Source organism: Pimephales promelas, chromosome 3, assembly GCF_988280905.1.
Source record: "Pimephales promelas chromosome 3, fPimPro1.hap1.1, whole genome shotgun sequence".
Classification (NCBI taxonomy): Eukaryota; Metazoa; Chordata; class Actinopteri; order Cypriniformes; family Leuciscidae; genus Pimephales; species Pimephales promelas.
This window is the reverse complement of record NC_142771.1, coordinates 39,051,282-39,074,169: the sequence shown is the minus strand read 5'-3', so window position 1 is coordinate 39,074,169 and position 22,888 is coordinate 39,051,282. Positions and strand designations below refer to the sequence as shown.

The 22,888-nt window shown below is 40.4% G+C and overlaps 1 protein-coding gene across 2 annotated transcripts in view; it reads right to left on the bottom strand.

Annotated features, from left to right (window-relative positions):
• mgat5b (alpha-1,6-mannosylglycoprotein 6-beta-N-acetylglucosaminyltransferase B) overlaps positions 1 to 22,888 on the bottom strand; it is a 166,411-nt gene that overhangs the window by 73,168 nt on the left and 70,355 nt on the right. For both annotated transcript variants that reach the window (XM_089128869.1, XM_089128868.1), the window contains exons 5-7: positions 21,089 to 21,162; positions 8,975 to 9,142; positions 3,573 to 3,737 (exon numbers count right to left, since the gene is read on the bottom strand). In XM_089128869.1, the coding sequence (XP_088984995.1) occupies positions 3,573 to 3,737; positions 8,975 to 9,142; positions 21,089 to 21,162 (407 nt within the window). The remainder of the gene's footprint in view (positions 1 to 3,572; positions 3,738 to 8,974; positions 9,143 to 21,088; positions 21,163 to 22,888) is intronic.

Genomic DNA, 22,888 nt, shown 5'->3' with positions numbered 1-22,888 from the left:
GTAGTTCTCTGGGAAGTATTGAAAAAATAGTAGTTATTGATTACTTAATAGTGAACTACCACTTTCGTCTGTGCGCTATTACTTACTAGTTCGTTAATCAGAGTTTCTTGTTAGTTAATAATAATTACTAGATTGTTAATATTGTGTTACTTATTAGTTCTTGTGTAGTTATTCATTAACGAAGGAACCGTATTCTAAAGTGTTACCAAAAAAGTATAGTAATCACAACTTACAGTAGCAAGGTTATTAGTATACTGTATGTACTACAAGTATTACTGAATGTCCACATTTTCAACACTTGCATATTGAAAAAATTCAATAGAATACATAAGGTTAAAAAAAAATCTGAAAAAAATGATGAAGCATGTTACAGTACAATCAAAATAGTTGTGCAACTTCAAAATCAAAGTCAATAGATATGAATTCTGCATCAGCATCATATATTCATGTTAGGTCCAGCCTGAGGACTCTGTCCACATCACAGACCTCTAGTGAAAAAAAACCCTCTAGTGTGCCGGATCCAGCCTTGACAACACTTGACAGCACTCCACATAGACTGGTATGTGTTAGGGTCATAAAAAGTTGACATGCTGTTGACGTCTGTTGGAGGAGCATCACTATTGGCAGATATTAAGCAGACAGTCTACTAATACTCTAATGAGAGATAGTAGTAGTTGCCATTACCGCCACCTGTTGTTTAATCACGCGCCTTGCGGCTAACGGTTCACTGACGTAAAGAAGTGGATTGACAGTGACACACCCATATTATGATTATGATGGAGCCAGAGGTGACGGCAGATTTGGATGATGGAGAAACAACTAAAGTTAATTACCCATGGCCTTATTTGTCCAAGTTCAATCGGTATTTTTGAGAAAATGTATATTTTGTTCTTGCAATGTTGTAGGCTATTTGTTGCAATTTTGCACTTTTGACAAACAGTCTGCGATATTTGAGTGTTGTGTGTAATAAAACAATACTCTATGAAATCATAATTGTATTGCATTGTTTTAAACACTAAATATTTTAATTAAAACATTCATCAGACACTTATTCAGTTATTTATAATATATAATTTATAGCATGTTATAATAATAATATGTATTATCATATTTATAATATGTTGTTCAAAAAGCAAAAGTAGTTTCAACGTAGCTAGCTACTTTTTGATAGTAACTTGTAGTGTAGCTAGCTACTTTTCCAAAAGGGTAACTTGACTGTAGTTTAACTACTTTAACGTACGAGTAGCTTGTAGCTTGTCAAACTACAGTTTCAAAGTAGCTTCCCCAACACCCCAGATAGCAAACTGACATTGAATCAACGTGGAAATATGACATTGAAACAACGTTGATCTGACATTGTTTTGCTCATCGAATTAACGTTGATCCAACGTCAGATGCGTCATTCTTTCAAAACTAACGGAAAATCAACTTGAAATCAACGCGTTGTTTCAACGTTATGAAAGCAAACCAATTTTCGATTTCATTTAGCTTTGAAGAATGCCGCGTCTGACGTTGGTTCAACGTTAATTCGATGAGCAAATCAACGTTGTTTCAATGTCATGAGAGACGTCGTTTCCACGTTGATTCAATGTCAGTTTGCTGTCTGGGACTGTATCTATGTAACCATGCTAGCAACATGCTAAAACAACTTAAATCAAAACGAAGCAAGCTAACAACTTAAAAAATGTTGAACATTTGAAAAAAACATGGTAGCTTGCATGTTAGCAACTGGTTAAAAACATGCTAGCAACAAACTAAAACATGCTGGAAACATGCTAGCAACAGTATAGCCAAATGCTGAACATGTTTATATGTGCTAAATCATGTCAGCAGCGTGGATATGTGGCTAACAGTGTGTTAAAACACGTTAGCGACACTTTATTTACTTCATAGCTGTCTGCTTTATCTGACTTCCCACTTTTCACAGTCATTTTAAGACACAGTTTTGTCTAACCAACATCAATGATTTATACTTTACACTTATAGTTACCTTTTTGTTGTTGTTGTTCTGAATATAATGGAATAAGCTACAATGCTCTCCTCGCACTGAGACATTCACTCCATTTCTCTATTTGTGGCCACTCTCTGTGAAAATGAATAGCTGATAAAGTGATAAAGGAGTAGAGGTCAAGTGCACAATCAATTTGTATGTTGATGTGCTGGACAGCAGTTTAAGCCACTTTATTTTCTCTATCTTTCTGAAATGAAATGGTTTCATGCATCAGTTTTTGACATTAATACATTTTATGTGTTGTATATCTTGTGATGTTTCTAGTCCCCCACTTTCTAACCAATAAACTTTAAGTCTCTAACCATGAACCACAAAAATATTTTATATCATGTATAATGTCATTAACACTATATTAACCCAAAACATAACCTTAACCCTATCGTGTATATGTAGTTAAATATTACTCATTACTGTAATTACACTTTAACAACATCACCTTATAAAAATGTGTAACAAAAAAAAGCTCGGTCATTTTTTATATTTTATGGTATATAATATTTAATTTAGTATGTGCACCAGGAATATTGTTGTTAGTTATTATTTGGGCTTCCTTAAAAGTACTAAATATTTTACTGGGAGAAAATGTTGTTTTTAAGAAAACAAGAACATTAATTGGAATCAATTCTGAAGCTAAATAATTACATTTCCAATACACATGGGAAACGCAGACAGTTGGTAATCCATATCAATTAATAGCAGAATGCAGATTCAACCAAGATGTTAAAGGATGTTAAATGACTCAATAGGGCACATCGAAAGTGCACTAACCAAACGGAAATGGAATGATGAGAAAGCGAACGCGAAGACAGATAAACAAAGAGACCATAATTAAAAACTAGCACATGGGAAATGTGTGCAACCAGCCATTGCAATCAGTTTCACAAGCACCTGCAATTATATATACTTTTACCAGTCAAACATAAGCAGAATTCTTCATCAACAGTAAACAGCTTTGTCATTGTCACAGTCGAACTCTTTACCCAACACCATTTCTCTCAGAATTGAGAGTGTGTATCTGGGTTATATCTCACAGTGAGATTGATTTAATTTGATATACAGTTGTTGTTTATTATTCAGGCTCAGCTTCAGGACAGAAAATGAAAATAATCAATCTGCGTCGGCTTATTTGTAACAGATTCTCTTGAAAGGAAATGGTACAAATATTACTGTTTGTAATCTTCATAATAAATGTTCCTATTCAGGCGAGACTATATTTTCCTGAGGAGGCAAGGTAAAATTGTGTTTTGCAAATGTATTTTCTGATTGTAATACTATCCAAATTCTTATTCTCTTCTATTTTTCTCTAACTCGGAGAGATCTAATCCAGTTCAGATAGGGACATCTGTGTTTTCTTTTAGTACTTCTCATTTATTTTGACCTTCATCAAATACCATATATGGAGCTAAACTTCTGGTTTGAAATCCATGTTGCATTCAAATCAATAAATGATCCTCTGTTAATAATCAAAACTCAAATGTCACTTATGATGTCATAGTTTTACAAGGAAAGCTCATTATAGAGGCTTTAATTGAGCTTCTTTAGACAGTGTGTGACAGCTCACCCTCTTCTGCTCTCTGTACTGACCGCGCAGGCGCTCCTCGAGTCTTCGTGCAGCTACAGCCCACTGTGCAGACAGTCTGCGCATACGCCGCCTCATGAAGCTTAAGGATTCTTTGCCTGAGCCGACTCGTTCCAACAGTAGAGACAGGTCGGTGCGGAAAAATGCCTGAGAAAGGATCAAAATTGAGAAAGAACAGGCAAAGAAGTGTACAGATGTAATAGACAAACAACTTCTAAAGTTAACAATTTAAGGGTCAAGAGCCCAACTAAAACACACACTGATCACCACAATGGTAACTAAAATTACGGTTTTCTCCTTGATCCAGTAATTCTGCTTGTTAACATCAGGTGTCAAAAAGAGTTTAATTCATATTTGATGTCAGCTAGTTATTCTGATATTTTTGTTTAGAAAAATGTGTAAATTTTACTCATTTTAAATGGTTAACTTTTAAGTAATTCATTTGGTTAACTATTACTTTTGTTCAATTTAATTAATAATATTGATTGTAATCTGTTGCCTCACTTTTATTGATTAGATTTACCATATTCAGTCATATTCATTTTTACAGTGTAATGTAAGTCCATACACAAGTACTTGTTATTTTATAGAAATAAATCAAAACACAATTATAAAGCACACTTTAGCATAAATTAATGTAATATTTATATAATATATTATGACACTCAATTGCATTTTAATTGCAATTAAATAAAAATGTATTATTTTTACCCACTTAAGTAAGACTTTATATGATTTCATAACTACTTCAACTGTCTTTGAAATATGATTAAAGTGTACAGATGAATGCTGACAAGCTTTTATGATAAAGTAAAATATACCTTGTCGTTTCTTTTGAAACTTGTATGCCATGTATTTTAAAATATATTTGTAATTACACATTTATAATGAAGCTAATATTTAGTAAAATTATATTAACTTTAAATGTATTAAATTACACACTACAGTCAAGACATCAAAATAAGTGTACTTTAAGGAACAACAAATGATTAATAAACTTCACGGTAAAACTTCAAATTTCAAATTAAAAGTTTAAGAACCCCATAAATCAAAATTTAAGCTTTTAAGCTTTTAGTATGAATATGTTAGGCCTAAGCAGTACAATATTGTGTAACTCACCAAAAAAGTAACTAATTGCGTTACTTAGTTACTTTTTATGAAAAGTAATGTGTTACATTGCCTTTGTATTACGTTTTCTCACCTTGGAAGGACTTGCTTGGTTTTTTTTTTATAACAACAACAAAAGTTATATTTTTTGGCAAATGTAAAGGCCCTTTCACACCAAAAGTGAAATGAATAAGCCTCAGGCTGAAGGAAAATGCATTTATTTACGTCTGTACAGCAAACAAACCTTTCAACTGTGTTCGCTATTCTAGATTAAAGAACAAGATACAGGAGAAGTTTAACACTCTTATTTCTAATCTAATTTTTTGATTAAATCTAATCTAAAGTCATTTTTTGATTATTAGTACAGTTGACTTAAATAATTGAGGGTTAGCAGCAAAGACATTGGTAAATAAAGTGTATTTGTGTAATTTAATGTAGTTAATTATAAAAGTTTTGCAAATTAGATATGTTGTTGTAAATTGAAAAAGTAATGCCTTACATTACAGTTACTTTTAATGAGTTACCCGCAACACTGGCCTTAACGTTAAGAATAAGCCGGTGTGTTTTCAAAAACACATCGCATTTAGGAGATATAAACACTCAAAACTTACAATCTCACACTTCCGCTCAAATGTATCACAAATTTGTATGACATCACCGCGGACTTCAACTTCTCATTACATCTTCTGTCCAATCAAATGCTCTCTATAATCTAAAGCTCCGCCCCCTATGCAATAAACACCACCTGGTCAAAGCGACCATTGATACGTCACAAGCATTATATCTTGGAAATGTGTGTTCGGTTGCTCAAACACTCCAGTTTTATTCTGTTTACTGTAAGAATTTATTCACACCTCTACTATTGAATCTAACGCATCATCAGCGCTCGGTTTCGCTTCAATGTTGCTGTTGAGTACGGTAAACTGAGAGGTAAACTAAACGATATTGGCTATTTGAAAAGGGGGAGGAGCCATTCAATATGTCCCGCCTTAACATCCTGTTTCAGTGGAAATTACGTAAAGACATCAAATAAAGCTGTGCGTTCCAAGTCACATCAGTGGGCTTTTCATAAGAAACAGTCACAGTTCTTCCCGTGGATATTTACTACTCACTACACAACTCAAACAAACTCTGAATATCTTACAAAGATTTGATGCCACTAACCTGGAAAACCCAGCGATTAGGCATCAAAAGCTCAAAAGCAAATCAACCCAATGCTTAAACACAACACAGATTAACGGACTGCGAGTGGTCATGCCGCATGAGGCCAAGGTTAAGCAGGATTTTAAAAATGAAAGAACTGTAATTTTAAAATGCCAGATAGTGGCATAAGAGGTTAACGCTGTGTGGAATTTAAAGAGGTAATTATGCTAGACAGGAAAAATGCCACCGTATTGTAAGCTCTAGGGGAAAGAGAACTTGAAAAAACAATATCTCATTTCAGTCTTAGCAGGGTTCAATGATGTTGTGAATAAGTGTCAAACAGCTGGAAATGACACAGTGAGAGTATCTAACCAGGTGAGATCTGCACGCTAGACACACAGCATAAAACCCACGAGCTTCCAAGTTTTCTACAGCCTACTAAGACAGAATACTAACTGAAATTAAACCTCATAAATGAATGATTTAAAACACTACATAGGTAGAAACTTGTGCGTCATACAAGGGGAATGCAGGGGACACAATGGAGAAAAGACATATTGTTCGTTTTCTCACACAAAAACGAATTCGTTTTTGTCACGTGGTGACATATTGCTAATTCAACCTCCAACAAATAAATAAAAAATGCATGACTATTTTAATTTTGATTGTTCACTTGTGTAGTTACGGTGTATTTACCTAGGAAAGTACTGGTAATGTAAGGTAACTATATGGGTAACTATAATCTTTTTCCGAGTCAATTCGTTCGTTTCGTTCATCGAATGAACCAAATGACTCGGAAAAATATTCCTTCATTTTGAACAGGAGAGTCACAAACATGCGTCACAGAACAGAGCAAGGCGAGCATTTGAGCTTATAAAACTTTAACTTTGTTATTTATTTATTAAATGAGTGATCATTTCGCTTGATAAGACCCTTATTCATCGTCTGGAATTGTTTAAAGCCATTTGAACAGTCTGCAGTTTGCACTGAAAGTGTCTTTTGGACCTTGAACTGTTTGGTTCCCAGTGAAGTCCATTATATGGAGAGAAATCCCGGAATGTTTTCATCAAAAACCTTAATTTCTTTTCGACTGAAGAAAGAAAGACATGGATATCTTGGATGACATGGGGGTGAGGAAATTATCAGCAAAAGTTTTTTCAAAAGTGAACTACTCCTTTAAGGTTAGGTATAGGGGTAGTTTCAGGGTTATAGCATATAACATAGTATTCACATGGGGGACAGGGCTGTAAAATAAAGTGCTACCTAACATATCAATACAATATAAGATAACTGTTTTCTATTTGAATAGGTTTTAAATTTGTAATTTATTCCTGTGATCCAGAGCTGAATTTTGAGCATCATTAAGGTGCGTTCGCGCCATGACGTAATTACCGCAATTACATGATTTCAACTAATTACAGCTTGTATGGGGATTGTTTGAGAGCTCGATTTGGACCACTTGACCGCTGCAGATTCATTTATTCGTTGATAGTGGTGCCATAGAAACACATAATTCCCAGTCTGAGGATATGAACAGTTTCGAATATAATTCATCTTGAGTCTACGGTAATTACGACGGCGTGATACTCAAGAAAAATGTCTGGTTACTATCAATGTTGAAAACAGTGCTGCTTCATATTTTTGTGGAAACCATGAAACATGTTTCACTTTTAATGAATAATTAATTTCTTTAAAAAAGCTTTTGAACAGTAGTGTATTTATAATTTCTATTTCTTTGCTTCATCCATCTTATTTTTATCAGAGGTGGAAAGTCCAGGGGTCAGAAAGTAAAAGTCCTGCCATATTTGTATTCCACCCACAGCAAAAACTCCAATGTTAAATTAACTCTCCTGTGAGTTTATTTGGTTCCAGACTCAAGAGTGTTAAAGTTAATGAGATAATTAAGTGAATAGTTGAGTGATGATTGTCCATTATTGAGGACACCTGATGTTAACAAGCAGAATCACTGAAGGAGAAAATCTAGTCACCATTATGGCGATCAATGTTTGCTTTAGTTGGGCAGTCGACCTTTGAAAATTTAACTTAAGTGTAACTTAAGTATTTTGTTTGGCTGTTGTAATTGAATGTTAACAGCCAGATGAACAAAGCGAAATGGTGATCAGATGTTGCTGGTTGTGATTGACATAATCATCATTTGACCTGAATGAATGAATTCATATAGAACCTAATCTTTGACTTTAATGTATAATGATCATAACACTATCACAGAGACTCTATAACATTAGATCCAGATTTTTCAATATAAACCAAATGATTAAAAAAAAATCTTTCTTTTAGGACTACACAGACATCAAAATTCAGTGTACGAATCTCAACAATGGTGACAAAAAGAATATTCAATTAGGAAAAGGAAATTTCTAAGACAATTCTGATCATAATTTATTCATACCGCAATCCATGATGGAAGCCATGAATGAGTTTTGATTGGTGGCAATCTGGCTTTTATCTGTGTGTCCAGATAAAATTGTTTTTTTTTGTTTGTTTTTTTTGAATAGAACACATTTTAAGAAATATTTTGGATAATATTTAAATTACTGAAAATATAACATTGTGTAATCAAACGGTTAAACTCTACAAATGAGTTTTGTGACAAATAATGATTATGTCAAATCATAATAAACATCATCTCATAAGCTTTCCACGTTGCTCATTTGGCTGATATAAATCAGGTAAAACAGTCAAACAAAAACTAATATTAACAGTTTAAGGGTCAAGAGTCCAACTAAAGAAAAGACTGACCACAATAATGGTGATTTAAAAAAAAAATGTGACTTTCTCCTTGTTAACATCAAGCGTCTTCAATAATGCTCAATCATCAGTCAATTATGCACTTAATTATCTCATTCAATGTAACACTTTTGAGTCTGGATCCAAATAAACTCCCAGGAAAGTTAATTTAACACTGAAGTTATTTTGCCTTGGGTGGAATAAAAATATGGCAGGACTTTTACTTTCTGACCCCTGGACTTTCCACCTCTAATTTTTATGCAATGCTGCCTGTTTAGGGTAAAGAAAATAGCCTTATACACTTCAGATTAGCCACAATATCTCATCACAAACCTCTAACCTTCTCTGTGTCAGTGAACTCAGTGTTGACTGTTTCAGGCACTCACCTGTCTTTTTGGGAGGCTGCTGGTTGTGGGATGGCTGCTTTGATTCCTCCCGGCCAGCGGGGGGCAGAACCACTCGACTTCACTAAGGTAGATGAGGAAAGAGCAGTCGGAGCCGTCTACTCCATAAAAGGTGTAGCAAGGGTCTGACGTCCACCTGGCTCTCATCCACTAGAACATTAAAAGATGAATAACAGTTAACTGGAGGTTGGCACAATTTTGATATTTCGCAAATTTCACATTGAGAGGACAGAGGTGTGATACCCAAAAACAAGCATGACGGGACCATCAAATGATTCGTTTTCATGAATAACTCAGGTTTGTAATTACAATTGCAATGTATTTTGCAGACACTTTTATCCAAAGCAACTTAGAGGGCATTCAAGTTGTATGTTTTTCCAGTACTGGCATTCTCTTTATGGGGATCTTGGCATTGTTTCAGGAACTGCAACTGTTTTTACATGTTGGATTTAGTCTTCATCGTAATGTCTCTGCAAACCTTTACAAGAGCACATGAAATGTGTGAAATGTGTTCTTTTTTTTTCTTCTCAATTGTACACTTTGCTGGAAAAGATTGGTTTGATTTGGCTGCTTTCAGGATTCTTTTGGAATGGGAGAGTTGATCAAACATTTAACCTCAAAGAAACTATCATGCATACAACAGCCACTTCACATGGGTGATGGTGTCATACTTCACACCACATTTAAGATAAAGAAAAGTTAAACGAATCAGTGGGAAATTGTCAAAAACAGAACGGATATCCATATGGCTGAATGAAAGGGAAATACATATTGGTACACAAGATAATACATGTGTCTTTTAGCCGCTCCGATGGAGGAGAAGCAAAATCAAGACCCTAATTTAAGCCGAAAAAAAACAAAACAAAGCCATGCGATCATATGTTTTTGTATGGTCGAATTCACCCAAAAATAAAAAAAATTCTCTCATTACTTACTCTCATGTCATTTCAAACCCGTAAGGCCTCGTTAAACTGAAGACATTGTTAAAATAGTCCATGTGACTACCGTGGTTAATGTCATGAAGCGACGAGAATACTTCTTGTGCGCAAAAAACAATTACGAAAACAACAACTTTATACAACAATCTCTTCTCTTTTATCTCTTTTATCTCTCTTTAATCTCGTTTTATCTCTTCTCTTTTAGTGTTAAGGCGCCTTTTTAGGGTACCCTTAAACGTTGGTTAGATGACGTTATCGGATCCTAACCCTACCCCAGACCTAAACCTACCCCATCACCTAACTGACGTTAAAGGTAAAGCGTCAGTTGTATGAAAGCCCGGGATCGTCAACTAACCAACGTTTAAGGGTACCCTAAAAAGGCGCCTTAACACTAAAAGAGAAGAGATAAAACGAGATATATTTTTTGGTCAAACCGTTCTTGTCTGTCAGTCATATAATGGAGGTATATGGGGTCTACCTCAAAGAGCATGCACAGAGAAGTCCAAATTAAACATGATTTAATGACTCGTAAATGTAAGTACACACTGATGGCCTAAGACACGAAACGAGCATTTTGTGTGAGAAAACGAACAGTATTTATATCATTTTTACATCTTGTAACCACAGCCACAAAGCGCCGACGGCCTCAGATCACTTGGACGTGGCTGTGTTTAGAGGTAATAGGTAAAAACGATATAAATACTGTTCGTTTTCTCACACAAACCGCTCGTTTCGTGTCTTAGGCTATCTGCATTATATGACTGAAAGACAAGAACGGTTTGACCTAAAAATATCAAAATTGAAACTACTGTGGAAACATACCAAAAATTAATTTCAAAGTGAATGATCCCTTTAAGGTTGAAGCAACTAGACTATGTCTTTACTACCTTTCTGGGTCTTGAAAGTTGCAGTGACATTGTTGCATATGACTGGTTCAGAAACCTCTCGGATTTCATCAAAAATATATTTTCTATCATCTGTGCTCTGAAGATGAACGAAGGTCTTACGGGTTTGGAACGATGTGAGGGTGAGTAATTAATTGGAACGATGTGAGGGTGAGTAATTAATGACAGAAATTTCCTTTTTGGAAGAACTAACACTTTAAATAATTTCCTGCAACTGTTTTTTTTTTTTTAAAGTTGCCAGCCAACGCCAGCATTTTTGATCATTTTCACAAAAGTTCCATGACCAAAGAATATTTTGTTGTATAGATATCTGAATAGGTAATATATCAAACGAAAGAACAGTCTCTGATAATATATATATATATATATATATATATATATATATATATATGAAGAGTTCAGATGCAAAAGCCTCTAAATGTCATTTGAAATTTTCTTCTAGAATGGTTATTTTTATCAAGCTTGTATATTTAAGTTCAGTAATTTCACTTAAATGGCAATTAATAGGTAATCTTCATTGCCATTTAAGTGAAAGTACTGAACTTAAATATACAAGCTTGATAAAAATGATCATTTTAGAAGAAAATTTCAAATGGCACTTAGAGGCTTTTGCTTCTGAACTCTTCATATATATATATATATATATATATATATATATATATATATATATATATATATATTTTCAAGGACTACAACATGAAAAAGCAATGCTTTTATCATGCTGTTCTTTTTTGTATGTTTTAATGCAGAGATTCTGTTCTCTTTCAGAAGATGTGTAATAGCGCCACCTACCATATAGCAACGAAAGCGAGAAAAGCCGTAAAATTCCGTCAATGGCGGGAAAAGATTTAATAATTGAAGGTCAGCAGCAAAAACGTTAGTAAATTAAGTAACATTAAGTCCATAAACTCTATTTGATGTATTATTTAATTATTGCAGATTTCATAATTACATTTTTTTTGTCAACTAACTATACATAATTTTGCAACTACATGTCAACTAACTGTCATTACAGTATTAGTAGACTGTCTGCTTGATATCTGCTAACTCTTTATTTTTATGCTCCCCAACAGACATTAAACTGACTACAAATACATTTCTACATGTCAACTTATTCGACTAACCCGCACAGTCTATTAATACTCTAATGAGAGTTAGTTCACATGTAGTAGCAAAATTACTTACATAGAGTGTCTGAAGTCGATTATCGAACAAATTTGAATTGTAATAATATTTTACAATATTACAGATTTTTGTTTATTTTTGCTCAGACAACTGCAGCCTTGGTGAACAGACATCTTTAAAAAAAGTATTTCAAGTCATTGTTATAGGGCAAATACAGATTTCTGCTCATTATAGTTTGTGCTTTAACGCCACGCTCAGATCTGCTGATCTCTCCACAATACAGCATCTCAACCGCACTGTGCAAACTGCGTTCAGCAGCACAGACTGTGGGTGTGTTCCTGCCGTTGCCTGATCTGCATAATTAATTTAGTGGATCGGGGCCTAAAGCAGCGCAGACAGAACATGCAAATAAACAGCTTTCAGCGGGAGCAATTCATTCTTACTAAATTCCCCCGTGTGCATTACCTACAACACAAATCATTAAAGCCATCATAATTATTTGAACATTTTGACAGGCCTATATTTCATAAAAATCTATTTATTGAAAAGTGGAAAAGATGCAAATGTGATAAATGTGGTGAAAGAATGTTGATTCAAGAAGCGGAGAAATATTCATGAGGATGAACCATGTGTCATGCAGGGCAAAAGTGTAAATTAGTGCTGAATATTTTATGCAGGCACCTTGCTTATCAAAGGTTACGCATGTGTCTCATGGAAACTAAAGAGCTCATGAACTGCAAATATTTTATTTTACAAGTAATGTTCAGGCTTGTACGAAAGCTTAGATGTGCTTTTGGCATCGATGCTGGTTTCAGTGCATTAGTGCCAACAAATGTTCTGATTTGGGATGTTCACCACAAACAATGTGCATTGTTTATTTCAATATATATATTTGTGCTGAATATTTGCATTGGTGTGAAAGGACAGAGTGAACTCGCTTGACAGATTTGGCTGATGTGCCCGGTATTCACAATATATTTGTTATTATTCTACTAGCAATATAAATGAACCATCTGGTGCTCTTCGATTGGTGGTCAGAAATGACAGAATTTTTTTTTGTCAATGAAATTAATGTACTATATTTTAGTTGACATTGTTATATATATATATATATATATATTATTTTTACTGGATTTTTTTATACTAAATTGTTTTTTTTCTCAGTATTTATAATCCATTCATTCACTTTTTGAGCATAGACCTGAAAATTACTTAAACTTAAACTGTGATAAATCTTAATTGGTTTGGATAACAGACTTAAGTTTGTGTCACGGATCCATCTGCGTCAGCACCAGACACATTCACTCCGCCCACTCGTTCCAGCTCCCCAGCCTTCTAATCACCGTCACCTGCCCGCATCAATCACCGTCCCAATCATCCTCCCTTTATAAACTCACTCCTCACAGTCACTCACCGTCTGGTCTCGTCGACACACCGGCTACAGACTCCCGCTACTCTAAACCCTGGTTTTGAGATCTGCTTACCTGCTTTCCGTCGTCCCGTCTGCTCCTTCTCCGCTCCTGGTCCCCGGTCACCCGCTGCTCATCCGTCCGCTGCCTCAGCACTCCATCTCCCATCCCTACTCAAGATAAGATATCCTTCATCAGACTGTTTCCCGATCGATTACTGAACTTCATTCATTAACTACTCACCTACTGTCTACCATATCCTCTGTGTCAATAAACCTGGTTACCCTCATCCATCTGTGTCCTTCTAGTCTGTGACAGAAGACCAGACCAACAACATGCTGCAGCCTACCCCGAGCACCAGCGCTACACCGACCCCACCCTCTCCTACCATTCCCCGGACCAGCGCGTCAGCACTCTCCACGGCCACCGTCACCACTTCTTCCCCATCTGCCTCTGCCAGTCCCATGGCCCAACCAGCGCCCTTCTCTGGCGAGGAGGAGGAGTGCAGCGGCTTCCTCCTGCAGTGCGAGCTCTACATGGAGATGAATCCATCCGCCTTCCCCACCGAACGATCTAAGGTCGCCTTCTTCATCTCACTCCTGCGAGGTCGAGCGCTCAATTGGGCTCATGCCCTGTGGAAAGATCGAGGTCCAGTTACTCGGACGTTTGCTGCTTTCTCCGGTCATTTCATCAAGGTATTCTCGCAGTCTGCACATTCCATCTCGGTGCAAGACCAGCTGTACCGGTTGCGGCAAGGGAGATCGTCAGTAGCCTCCTACGCCCTGCAGTTCCGCACCCTCGCCGCCACTCTCGGGTGGAACGAGAGCGCGCTCATCACCGCATACCGTCATGGCTTGAATTCAGACATCCGTCTTCAGCTCGCGATCTATGATGACACCGTGGGAATAGAAAGCATCATCCAGCGATCCATTCGCATTGATCAGCGCCGCACAGCCTGCCAGCTCGACAGCCCTGCACTCCCACCTCCTCGTCCAGCGTCCCGTCATCACAGTCCTCCAGCACCAGAGCCGATGGACATTGGTACCTCCCGACTGCCAGTGTCCGAGAGAAATCGGCGCATCACCAACGGTCTATGCCTATACTGTGGAGCCTCCGGTCACCTGCTCGCCACCTGCCCCATTCGTCCGCCCCGACCCGCTGTGAGTACAGTCCACCTACCACTACCCATTTCCCCCTTGAAATGTACTGCTGCCACTCTCACTTATCTGAACCGTTCCCTTTCAGTTCAGGCGCTGATCGACTCCGGATCAGCGGCCAATTTCATCTCTCTGTCCACCTTAAACCGGCTACAAACCAGGCAACGATCCATTCCCCACAAACTGCAAGTACAAACCATCCTCGGTCAACCTCTGGGGCGCGGTCGGGTCGGACATCGCAGTCCCGACCTGGGGCTGGAGATCGGCTGGCTTCATAAGGAGGAGATCTCTTTCCTGGTGCTGGAGGGCTCCACAGCCGAGATCATCCTGGGGCGCCCCTGGTTGGAGACCCACTCCCCGCATGTCCAGTGGTCCACCGGCGAGATCCTACGGTGGGGGGAGGACTGCTTCCATCACTGCCTGCCATCTGTGACGAGGACCTCCGCTCATACCACCACTCCGATCGTTCCTCTCTCCACCACCTCCGTGGATAGGCCACCTGCTGGACATCCTCCCGAGATTCCTTCTCCCTACCGGGCGTTCCAGGATGTCTTCGATGAACACCAAGCGACCACCCTACCTCCACATCGGCCATGGGACTGCGCGATCGATCTGCTGCCCGGGGCGGTCCTACCGCGGGGTAAGATCTACCCTCTGTCCATCCCGGAACAGAAGGCCATGGGGGAGTATATCCAGGAGGCTCTCGACCACGGATTCATCCGACCATCTGTGTCCCCTGCCGCTTCGAGCTTCTTCTTCGTGGGGAAAAAGGATGGAGGCTTGCGCCCCTGCATCGACTACCGTACCCTCAATCAAGCTACTGTCAAATTCCGCTATCCTCTTCCTCTGGTCCCAGCCGCCCTGGAACAACTCCGAGGGGCATCCATTTACACCAAGCTAGATCTTCGTAGTGCCTACAACCTCATCCGCATCCGGGAAGGTGATGAGTGGAAGACCGCCTTCATCACCCCCGCGGGGCACTACGAATATCTCGTGATGCCCTTCGGATTGTCCAACTCACCCGCCATCTTCCAAGGTTTCATGAATGAGATATTCCGCGATCTCCTCAACCAGTTTGTCATCATTTACATCGACGATATCCTCATCTACTCCCCCGACCTGACCTCTCATATCCATCACGTTCAAACAGTACTCACCCGGCTCCGAGACTATCAACTCTATCTCAAACTGGAGAAATGTGAATTCCACCAAAGCACCATCCAATTCCTCGGCTACATCATCACTCCCCACGGTATCACCATGGACCAGAGAAAGGTGGAAGCGGTACTCCACTGGCCCCAACCCACCACCCGTAAGGAGCTTCAGCGCTTCCTGGGGTTTGCCAATTTCTACCGCCGGTTCATCCAGAACTTCAGTCCCCTCAGCTCTTCCCTCACCGACCTTCTCAAGAGTGGGGCCAAGTCTCTATCCTGGAACGACCAAGCCACCCGCGCATTTCAAGACCTGAAGACCGCCTTCAGCTCCGCTCCTACCCTGGCTCTTCCGGACCCAGCCTTACCGTTCCTCGTCGAAGTGGATGCATCCATCTCGGGGGTAGGAGCGGTCCTCTCTCAGCGGCAGGGGAACCCACCTCAACTCCACCCATGCGCCTTCTACTCCAAGAAACTGTCCCCGGCGGAGCAGAATTATGACATCGGCAACCGGGAGTTACTGGCCATCAAACTCGCGCTGGAGGAATGGCGGCACTGGCTGGAGGGAGCCCAACACCCTTTTACTGTGATCACGGACCATCGTAACCTTGAATACCTCCGAGAGGCCAAGAGACTCAATCCCCGTCAAGCCCGTTGGGCCCTGTTCTTCACACGCTTCAATTTCTCAGTCACCTATCGCCCCGGAGATAAGAATGTGAAAGCAGACTCCCTCTCACGTCTGTTCCAACCCGAGGTCCCTCCTGTGGAGTCCGAAACCATTCTCCCTCCAGCCGTGGTGGTCAGCCCCATTCAGTGGAGCATGGATGAGCACATCACCGAGGCCACCCAGCTTGAACCTGCTCCGCCGGGAGGTCCAGAGGGACGGGTCTATGTCCCAACTCGTTTACGCCTGTCCCTCATGGACTCAGTTCACTCCTCGCCGGGCTCTGGACACCCAGGCAGCCAGTCCACTCTCTCGCTCGTCCAACAGCGCTACTGGTGGCCGGGTATGGCCCAGGATGTCTCCCGGTTCGTCAAAGGATGCTCAGTCTGTGCCATGGCCAAAGTTCCCCGTCATCTCCCAGAAGGCAAACTGGTCCCTCTTCCCATACCCACTCGACCCTGGTCCCACCTCGGAGTGGACTTCGTCACTGACCTGCCCGTGTCTGACAATCACACCTGCATCCTAGTAGTAGTAGACCGCTTCTCTAAAGCGTGCAAGCTGATCCCCCTTCCTGGCCTTCCTACAGCCTTTGAAACAGCGGAGGCGCTGTTCCAGCACATTTTCCGGAACTTCGGTCTCCCAGAGGACGTTGTCTCCGATCGAGGACCCCAATTCATCTCCCGTGTCTGGAGGGCTTTCTTCAACCTTCTGGGAGTGACCGTCAGCCTCACTTCGGGTTATCATCCCCAGTCAAACGGCCAGACTGAGCGGAAGATCCAGGAGATAGGGAGATACCTGCGGTCATACTGCCACGATCATCAGGACTGTTGGAGTCGTTACCTGCCCTGGGCCGAGTATGCACAGAACTCTCTCCGTCAAACCACCACCGGACTCACCCCATTCCAGTGCATACTCGGCTACCAACCTCCACTCTTCCCCTGGTCAGGAGAACCATCAGACGTCCCAGCAGTCCACCATTGGTTCCAGACGAGCGAGAGAGTCTGGGACTCAGCTCATACTCACCTCCAGCGGGCTGTTCGGAGACACCAGAACCAGGCCAACCTACGCCGGTCCGACACCCCTCACTACCTTCCCGGACAACTGGTCTGGCTATCCACCCGGGACATCCGTCTCCGACAGCCCTGTCGAAAGCTGAGTCCCAGATACATCGGACCTTTCGCGATACAGAGGCAGATCAACCCCGTCACCTACCGGCTGGTCCTTCCCGCTCACTACCGCATCGCACCCACCTTCCACGTCTCCTTGCTGAAGCCCTACACTAACCCTCTCTCTCCTTCTTCCCCAGAGTCTGGTGCTGCGGAGGTGCCCCCTCCTCCTGCAGATCCTGAAGACGATAACATCTATCGAGTCCATGAGATCCTCGACTCCCGACGACGGGGCGGCCGCTTGGAGTATCTCGTTGACTGGGAGGGATTCGGTGCTGAGGAGAGATGTTGGGTCAACCGGGAGGACATTCTGGACCCCTCCTTACTCCAGGACTTTCACACCATCCACCCAGATCGCCCAGCGCCCCGGGGCCGTGGTCGTCCCCGTCGTCGGTCCCGTCTGCCAGCTGGAGCTGGCCGTGGGGGGGGGGGTACTGTCACGGATCCATCTGCGTCAGCACCAGACACATTCACTCCGCCCACTCGTTCCAGCTCCCCAGCCTTCTAATCACCGTCACCTGCCCGCATCAATCACCGTCCCAATCATCCTCCCTTTATAAACTCACTCCTCACAGTCACTCACCGTCTGGTCTCGTCGACACACCGGCTACAGACTCCCGCTACTCTAAACCCTGGTTTTGAGATCTGCTTACCTGCTTTCCGTCGTCCCGTCTGCTCCTTCTCCGCTCCTGGTCCCCGGTCACCCGCTGCTCATCCGTCCGCTGCCTCAGCACTCCATCTCCCATCCCTACTCAAGATAAGATATCCTTCATCAGACTGTTTCCCGATCGATTACTGAACTTCATTCATTAACTACTCACCTACTGTCTACCATATCCTCTGTGTCAATAAACCTGGTTACCCTCATCCATCTGTGTCCTTCTAGTCTGTGACAGTTTGATCTCTTTTCAAAGACGACACTTGGCTGATTATTGCTGAAGTGAAAAAAAGTTCAAAAAAACTTAACCTTAAAAAAAGGAACAGAATTTCACGTGAATTGTGGATGGAACAAAAATACTATTTACATTTTAATATGAAATATACATTTTCAAAATCATGTTTGACTATAAAACTGTAATAAAATCAAACCCATAAATATAAACACGTTGTGTTCCAAATTTGAGCTTGATATTAATTACCAATGCGCTCATTTTTGACTATTTGACTATTTTTTTTTCCAGGAAAATCTAACCTTTTCGAATCATGTCCTTGAATTTACATATATTTTTATATTTATTTTGTTCACATAGCAAGACCCAAAACCTTTACCAAGTTTCGTACCATTCCAATGAAGTACAAAAAATAAAACATTAAAAAAAACAAAAAAAAAACGTGTTTTAGTCAAGAGGCAATACAGAGAACATTTCAATGTTTAATGTTTTGTTTGTGCTGTTTTAAAGGAGCTGTATGCAAGATTGTGGCCAAAACTGGTACTGCAGTCACTTTCAAATTAGGGTGTATCTCGAGGTTGCCAGATATGCTGCAGGAGTCCTTCACATTGAGTTTTTTTTTCTGTTAATTATTTATTTCGGACTTTGTAACAATGTATTTCGGATTCATATCGAGTTTTTGGGGGGTTTCGCCATAGATATCTATATAAAGGCTAGATGTGTCACAGCGGAGTATTTATCGTCATCAGCCGGCGGCCATCTTGTCACAGACAGGCTTTCTGGCGGGCTCTGTGGTATCTGATGTAAGAAATACTCTTATATCGTTGAATTCTTGACGGATTTACAAACGGTTTGGTTTCTTACAAACGTAATTAAGGATGATTATTTATTTATACACTTATTATTCATAAGTATGCAGTATCATAACTACATCTCTGCCGTTTATAACAAACCAGACCGTTTGAAAATCGGTAGAAAATTGAGCAAGTTACGGTGATTTAAAAAGTACATGCGACAGTACGAGCTGCCTGTGACAAGATGGCCGCCAGGTGCTGACGTCGACCTCCATTGGCCAGCAGCGCGGACGACACATCTAGCCTTTATATACATATCTATGGGTTTCGCAACTTTAGAATTTTTTTATCCAATTCCAACACATTTGTATCTGCAGCTGTGGTAACTAGAGAAGAGCTGGCAACCCGAATGCCACAACACTATACTGACTCCGTGATTGCTAGATCGGTGGAGGGTGACCCAGATAGCAAACTGACACTGAATCAACGTGGAAATATGACATCGAAACAACGTTGATCTGACATTGTTTTGCTCATCGAATTAACGTTGAACCAACGTCAGACGCGTCATTCTTTCAAAACTAACGGAAAATCAACTTGAAATCAACGCGTTGTTTCAACGTTATGAAAGCAAACCAATTTTCGATTTTCATTTAGCTTTGAAGAATGCCGCGTCTGACGTTGGTTCAACGTTAATTCGATGAGCAAAATCAACGTTGTTTCAATGTCATGAGAGACGTCGTTTCCACGTTGATCTAATGTCAGTTTGCTGTCGGGGACGCATCAGAACAAAACACAACATGACAACATCAACATCAGTTTAGGGCTGCAACTTCACTTTTTAAATGACAATTACTCCGGCCAGACTACTGTTGTCAGTGATAAGTATTTGAAATGAACATGATTTACTATTGTCTAGAGATATATCAGGGATGTTTTATGTGTGTTTTTGCCTTTAAGTAGATGGTAAATAATGTTGAGATTATCAATTTCACTTTTGCACAACAAATAAATCGAAATTTTGGTATGTTGCAAGTCTGCAACAGCGGGCATAATGGTCAATTTGGTATGTTGCAAATGTTCCTGACCGGAGTAATCCTCGTGCGTAAACAGGAACAACCCGGTCTCATCCCAAGACGTCATATAACTGACGTTTTGGGACGTATTTTGACCATACGTCAATATTCGCCTTTTTAGGGCCCCCTTAAACGACGGTAGATGAGGTTATGGGATCCTAACTCTACCCCATACCTAAACCTAACCCTAAACCTAACCCGTCACCTAACTGACGTTAAAGGTAAAGCGTCAGTTGTATGACGGCCCGGGATCGCCATCTACCGACGTTTAAGGGGGCCCTAAAAAGGCGGATATTGACGTACGGTCAAAATACGTCCCAAAACGTCAGTTATATGACGTCTTGGGATGAGACTGTGTTAACAGGAAATAAGTCCGTCACTTTGCGGTCCCACTAGAAACAAGTGCTTGTCGAAGGTCCTAGGTCCGTAGCGAATATGCACTAACCGGCTTTGGGGGAATGCAGACGTTATCTCGGCTGGTTGAGTCAAATGGTTTGTCGCATATTTGTGACAGTGGGCGTTAAGGGGATATATATAGTAAATGCACTCTAGGTTTCTTGTGGACAAACGCTGATAAAGAGATGTGTTCACATGGTAAATCTGCTCTGATTTTCTAAAATGAGGACAAACTGCACTAGAAATAAACAACATAAGAAGAGAGACATCGTCTATAAAACAGCATCATCAATCAATGAAACAGGTGTGAAAACACTGCAAGAAATCAATTTGTTGGTTGCCAGTGTTTGCTCCAAACAATCTGTTTCCCTCCAAGGCAAAAAAAAAAAAAAGACAGCCATAAAGGAGTATCTCTGTCAACTCACATCCACTTTACTGGCACAGTCCGGGTACCCAGGATCCTTGGGGACTTCGCACTGGCCCATAACTCCATCTCGGCCTGTAGATGAAAAGGACAGGCAGTCACAGTCTGATAACACGGTTCCAGAAGCTTCGCTGTGGAACACCGGTGGGATCTGAACGCTCTCGGCTTTAATGAGGCTTTGGGAGAGTCCTCCGTATCTTCTTCCATCTCCTCAACTTCCTTTAAGCTAGCTTTATTAAGTATTATGAAAGTGAACTCTTGGCCTCATATCTCGTACTTGTCGGAGGCTTGCTTGGGCTTTGTTAAGAGCTCTGTACTGCTTTCTGTTCACTAGAAAATGCAAAACATCCCTCTCTCCTTGATTAATAAACTCCCGTCTCTCGCTGGTAGCCGGTCCCAGTCAGCCTAATTAACTTAGAAAGATGTTGTTCTTTGTAAAACAGGCTACTTCAAATCCATCTAGAAGCGTACAGAGAAAGGAATTATGGGTTTTTCTGCTTGATTATGAAAAGACAGTAAGCAGCAGGAAAAAAATATCATTGAACCCTTAAAGGATTAGTTCACTTTTGAAAAAACTTTTGCTGATAAATTACTCACCCCCATGTCATCCAAGATGTCCATGTCTTTCTTTCCTCAGTCGAAAAGAAATTAAGGTTTTTGATGAAAACATTCCAGGATTTTTCTCCTTATAATGGACTTCAATGGGAACCAGGTCCAACCGAGGTCCAACCTATGCGTTCAACTTGTAAACACTCTGACTCTGTACTTCTGGCTACGTCGCCCGTGACCTTTTGAACGTAATTACGTATTACGTGACGTTGCAAACGCGCCTCACAGAATGGAGAAAGGCTAGCATTTGTCCTTAGAAAAGTTACATTTTTGGAATAAGCTTTGAAATAACCGATCGTTTCGCATGATAAGACCCTTATTCATCGTCTGGTGCCGTTTAAAGACATTTGAAGCTGCATCTGAAACTGTTATAACTAGGGCTGCAACAACTAATCGATAAAATCGATTATAATCGATTATGAAAATCGTTGTCAACGAATGTCATTATCGATTAGTTGGTCTGATTACGTCACGGGGATTGTTTACATGCTACATGCGCTTCCTACATGCACTTCTTACATGCGCTTCATGAGGCACACACGCAGTCTCTCTCCCTCGCCGGTCTGTGCGCAACACGGACGGTTTGGAGCACATTATCTTCTGTCTCGCATGCGCGCTCTTGATTCCGTGAGTTTGAACTAATTTGCAGGCATCAGGAAACCGCTATCAATATGCAGCATACACGAAAATCATTCACCTTTCGGCAAATTCGCCGTTTTGAAACCAAAATAGGTGACCTGCGTTAATCGTGTATACTTTATGAAGCCATACTGTAGTATAATGTGAGATAGAAATGTATATTTAAGTCATTAAATTCAAGTTAACGTAAGCTTTTCCCTCCACTGCGGCTGTCAGTCATTCTCTATTCGGTGTTCAAACAGCGCGTCGCGTTACAACAGTTAACATGATGAAAGTTGAAACTCTTTCCAAGATGATTCAATGTTATTATTATAATTGATCCGTAGATAAAGGTCTATGGTTTCGTAATATAATGACTATCTTGCTAGACTTTTATTGCTGTAACTTAATCACTTTCTACTGAGTGTCTGTTAGATCACAACACTAGAGTAGACTCGGCGCACTATAATTGTTCTTCACGTGCACAGTAGCCTAACTGAAATTTAAAACTGTTAAAAGAAAAGGCTTAATAAACTATTGCAAAGATACTGTATAATACAAAGTCAATATTGCT